At 36.3% G+C, this 5,485-nt stretch overlaps 1 protein-coding gene across 1 annotated transcript in view; it reads right to left on the bottom strand.

Annotated features, from left to right (window-relative positions):
* FBXL5 (F-box and leucine rich repeat protein 5) overlaps window positions 1-5,485 on the bottom strand; it is a 26,019-nt gene that overhangs the window by 10,812 nt on the left and 9,722 nt on the right. Inside the window, exons 6-8 of the mRNA XM_011364875.2 lie at window positions 4,794-4,942; window positions 4,116-4,198; window positions 2,538-3,266 (exon numbers count right to left, since the gene is read on the bottom strand). Of these exons, the coding sequence (XP_011363177.1) occupies window positions 2,538-3,266; window positions 4,116-4,198; window positions 4,794-4,942 (961 nt within the window). The remainder of the gene's footprint in view (window positions 1-2,537; window positions 3,267-4,115; window positions 4,199-4,793; window positions 4,943-5,485) is intronic.

The following is a 5,485-nucleotide window of genomic DNA, read 5'->3' on the forward strand; positions in this document are numbered from 1 at the left end:
TAAGAAGTGACATTAAAACTGTAAGAGAAGAAACAAACAGAAGTCAGCCAATAAATGAATGTTACAGAGAGAGAAAATGCAAATGTTTAAAGATGAGAAAAATGATATCTTAGAGAAATAGCTGAGTATAGCTAGAGAAGGGTGTGTGTGTGTGTGTGTGTGTGTGTGTGTGTGTGTGTGTGTGTGTGTGTTTCTGTGTGTTATATTTAACTGTTGTCTTTTTTGTCACAGGTGAGGATATGAGGAAGTGTACATAATTCCCCAGATTGGACAAACATTTATGATGTGTATATTTTACCACAATTTTTTAAAAGATGCACACAAACCCCAAAGTAAACACTAAACCAATGAGGTACTAGCAAATATGGCAGATAAAATAGACACTAAAAAGTACCTAATAAGTCCAAAAGACATCAGAAAGAGACAAAACACGAATAAAGAAACAAGGGAAAAACAAATAGCAAGATGGCAGGCATCAATTTAACCATATCAATAATTACATTAAAAATGTAAATGATCTAAACAGATCAATTACATAGCAGAATGTTGGACTGGATTTAAAAAAAAAAAAGAAAAAAGTAAGCCCCAACTATATATGCTGTCTGCAAAAAACTGAGCGGTTACCCTGGGTTCACGGAGAGAAAGAGGACTTTGTACCAGGCATTGTGAGGGGCCCAGAGAAGGTTAAAGATTCACATAAGAGGTTTTTATTCAATGACAGCCAAGGTTTATTTCATTTCATTTCATTCCTATGAAGACCTTAAAATGCTACATTAAGACACACATGACACTATCTGTTCCTTATGGCTTTGATTTAGTTCGAAACTTTGGTTTTCCACCTAAATTTGTAGTCAATGCTTTTAACAAGCCCCATGAAACCAACTTGCCAAAACTCATACTAGTCATCCCTGAATAAAACATAATGACTAATGCAGAAGGGTACACTGGTTGCTCCAAGCTAGCACTTCCGTTCCCACAGACTATCTGAATGTTTGCATGGACTATATTTGTTCTCTAACCTATTGACACGGGTTGTATTTAGTCGTGTAACTGGTTAATTGAAAAACTTTTTAGGCCAACATAATGAGTGCAAAAAATTGTTTCTAAGTATCAAATTGGTATTTTCTATTTCTTTAGTTTCTTTCCCAGGAAATGCACACAAAGTTTACTCTCTATCTTCATTCTAATCTACTCAAAAAACGCTTCCTTTCAAGGCCTTTCATGCCCATCAAATATGAAGAAGGATTCTCAGTACTCTCTATCCTGAAACCCTACTGTCCTTGTCTTCAGAACATTCAATTTGCTATTTCATGTTTACTATTTCTACCATTAGATGATAAAGTCTATGAAAGCAGGAAATTTGTCTTATACTCTGGCTCCCTAGTAATTAGAACAGGATGAGTCACATAGGAGGAGCCCAATAAATACCCAAACGATTCAGAAAGATTCCTTAAAGATAACCTGATGAAACAGAGACCATAAGCACTCAGATTGCAACCTTTCTGATTATCTACCAGTTCAAATAATATCAGATAACACAGTTCCTATGTGTCCCCCATCCTCTAAATGAATTGTGCCCTGAATTCAAACTCTGTCATGGCTTCTCTCTCACTATTCCCCCCCAATACATATCCTTCACTACAACCAGACTGCAGTGCCAAGTCTCCTTTGAACATCTGCCCACTGAGTTCAATTTAATCTGCAAAAGATCATACTTAAAAAGAAGAAGTTTTAGAATGTGCGCTGGATGAACTGTCACTGTTTAGCATGTCTGTTACCTCATTATGAAAGAGCCCTAAGTAAAATTCAAATGTATTACAAGGTAAAAAATAAATAAGTAAATAAATCTATTACAAAGTAAAACAGAAAACATATACTCAATCTCCAAAGGCTCATATCGAAGATAATAAAGTAATTACTGCTTATTATAAATGCCGAGAACAACCATAACAAGTGACCTGACGGTAGGTCCAACAGTGCTGTCCTGTGTGCTCAGTGATCCCACTGCGTGGGACAGTCTTTTCTGTCACCTATCAAAATCTCATCCTCAAGGCTCAATTCAGTGCCATCTATTCATTAAATTTTCTGATCGTTTACCGCAATTGGATGCAAGGTCTCTCACTTCTCTGATTCCCACAGAATCTTTATTCAAAATCTCCTAAAGAATGTACGCAAATAATACACAGCCACAGGATATGGTATACATATTTTCTTCTCTATTAGAAGTGTTTGAGGGTGAAAGTTCTTAATCTTATTCATCTTTACATCCACTAAAGTACTTTAGAAAATGTGTTGTAGACATTTGCTAAACATTTATTAAACTTTTGTATTTATGTTTTTCCATATATCACATACTATTTGAACTGAAATGACACTTCATGCTGAAATTACACTGTTCCACCACTTTGAAGTAGGACAAATCTTGGTTAACTTTTTTGGTTAAACAAGCTAAAAGGCATGACTTAGATTCAAATTTTTATATTCCACTGAGAATGAGAACATGTGCATGTCCTAATACTCTACAGCTGATTACTTACCTGAGACCATGGTCTGTGATCTGATAACATCCGGACAAACTGAGAAACAGGAGCACACGGCCAGTCTCTTGTTCAGATTTTTCACTCCCAGAGTAAAGTAACAAGTCTTTTTCCCTAAGCAGTCTAGTCCTTGATGCTTTTCTACACAATGCAGAAGACTCTGGGAGTGCTGACATAGTTCTTAGAGCTGTTCCTGTACAGCAAAACGAATGACCACAGTACGCAAAGGCTGGAGAAGCACAATGCTGCTGCCAGCAGACGCTAGTCCTTAGTCCAACCATGTCCTTACTGTAACCACCAGAGGAAGAACAGTTTAAATTGGTTGCTGTTTCCATTACACAGAGACTTTCAACATTTCTATGTCTCCATTCTACCGCATCTTCAATATCGGCCAGATCTTCGGCATCTAGCATCCACACATAAGGAGAAGTGAAATCTTCAGAAGATACAGGTTTAGTCCAGGGGTGTTCATTATCTATTTCTTCTCCGATGCCCTTGTTAGTTAAATCATGCAGACAAGCATACTGCTTGCTGGACTGCATGGTAATGTCTTTATTTTTCCATGTAGTCAAAGTAATTTTGCTTGCAGAAGTTTTCAAAAGGTCACTCTGATGAGATGTCAGAATTCCAAGAGCTCTAGAAATCTTCTCTAGAGCCACATCTGTGATTTTTTCACATCCGGACAGATCAAGATGCCGAAGACTCTGGCAGCAACCAAGCCAAGACCAACTGTAATTCAGAGGTAACAAGACTATTAGTGGATATTGTTAAAATTCTTCAAAAGCATTTGATTATATGGAAACTAAACAAAGATTTTTAAATCTAATGTAATCAATCAAACATTTACTGAATACATATAGTCAGGCACTACTTTAGATGTCAGAGATACAAAAGCACGTAAGAGTGATTAGGGCCTAAGAGGCTGCTAACCCAAAAGCGTAGGAAAGGAGAAGACTTAGTTTTCTTTGCTAAAAAGTAACCAGCAGAGGAAAAGCTGTACACACATGAAAGGAAGAGAGTAACTAGTCGTCAACAGAGGAAGAACCAGAGGAAACAAGCTCTAGGAATTGGCAGAGGTGAGTCTTAGCCAGAGAAGGGGACACGTCTCCCTCAGAAACGGGAAGAGAGGTACTGATACAAACACTAGGGTGAAAAAGAGAAGAGTGAGGTGGAGTAGGAAGAAAATTGGTGACAGCCAAAGAAATAAAATCTGTGAAGAGTGTACCCAGCTTCAGAATAAAGAAGAAGAATATAACAGGGAGCTTTGCCAAATGGTACTTGGAACCCGAATGAAACTGTAAACTTCTTAAAAACATTCGTGCCAATCTACATGGTTGCACAGCAAGGCTCAAAGGCCTAGACACGGTGTAGGATTATAATGATGAAAAGATGTTACAGATTGGAGTTTGGGATCAGCAGGGACCTATGGACTGGATGGTGCTATCAAGTTAGAGTCATACCCGTCTAAGATTTAACATTAAAAAATAACAGTACAATCAAATTACAACTATGCAAGTGAGAAACCATTCTACTGATTCGCAGTTAGACATCATATTTAAATATTCAAAAATAACTGACCTGTCAAACGCAGAATCTGAAATGTCAGTTTGGGTAAGATCCAGATGCTCCAGATTAGGACAAAGCTCCAAAATCTGCCTAACCTAAGGAGGGAAAAAAAATTACTGTGAAGACTTACAGACTTTTAGTTAGACAAGACAGAGACCGTTTAGTAAATAATACAATCCAGCAGTTTTCAAACTTCTGTACATGTAAAAATCACTTCAAATCTGCATTACCAATGTATATTCTGGGCTCGAACTCCAGAGAATCTGCTTTAGTAATTGTGAGATTAGACCCAGGATATTTACATTTATCAGGAACACCCAAGGAGATTCTGATGTGGGACGTCACAAGATACATTTTTATAAAGCAGAGATTTAATCTCAATTGCCCATCTCACCACGTATCATATAGTATAAAGAATTATAAAAAGCTGGGCTTCATCATTTAACATCTGCAAAACTGAACTGTATCCTTTTCTATAGTGTGTAGACAATGGTATCTATGTACAAAGATTACTGTGAGAATTGAAATGAAATAATATGAAAATCAACAGTATATGCCTACCCCTGGGGAAGGAACTCTCATGGGTAAAAGTTTTTTTTTTTTCCTTAATTAAACTCAGGAATAAGGAAATCAAATTTAGATCATTGCTACTTTTTATTAATACTCAAAGTAGTGATAATTTATACATACCATTTTGCTGGAAACTGCAGAGCTGTATGCTAATACTAATGTTTTTACAGAAGTACCAACATATGGCAGAACATTATGAATTAAGCCATGGAGTAAACGTTTTTCCATTTGTGCAATGCTGATAGCAATCGATTCCTCTGCAGTCTCTTCTGTAAAATGAATTCAAAAGTCTAAGAACTTGCTACACTAATTATAATTAGGCTACGCAAGGAATCACCAAATTATTAAATATGAAACACTTTTTGCTATCCTTAAACTCTCTTATGTATGCAAAGCAAGTCAAATAGACAAGGTCTCACTCTCCAGGACTTAACATTTAGCAGGTCTGGCATCAACTAAAAAGAGGCAGAAGGGGAAAAAAGTTTACAATGAGAATAAAAATGAAAAAATTTTTTCATATACTTCAAGGTTGAAGGTGATTTTCATATCAAGATAGGTAGCAGAGGAAAGTTAAAAATAACTCCAGTTTCAGGTACTGAAAATGGTTTTGGAAAAAAAACTTTGAATACCTGAAGAACAGCAGGAGTTATTCAAGAGAATAGAGGACATCGAAAGAAAAATGAGCCATAATAAACATATCATTCATTATTTTACCTAAATAAAAGAGAGACAGAGCTAGAAGAGATCAGAAACAATTAAGATGTCCTGGTCATAATGAATCAAGCAAAAGAAAGTACCTTAGAATTTTTAAG

Source organism: Pteropus vampyrus, unplaced genomic scaffold (genome assembly GCF_000151845.1).
Source record: "Pteropus vampyrus isolate Shadow unplaced genomic scaffold, Pvam_2.0 Scaffold5, whole genome shotgun sequence".
Classification (NCBI taxonomy): domain Eukaryota; kingdom Metazoa; phylum Chordata; class Mammalia; order Chiroptera; family Pteropodidae; genus Pteropus; species Pteropus vampyrus.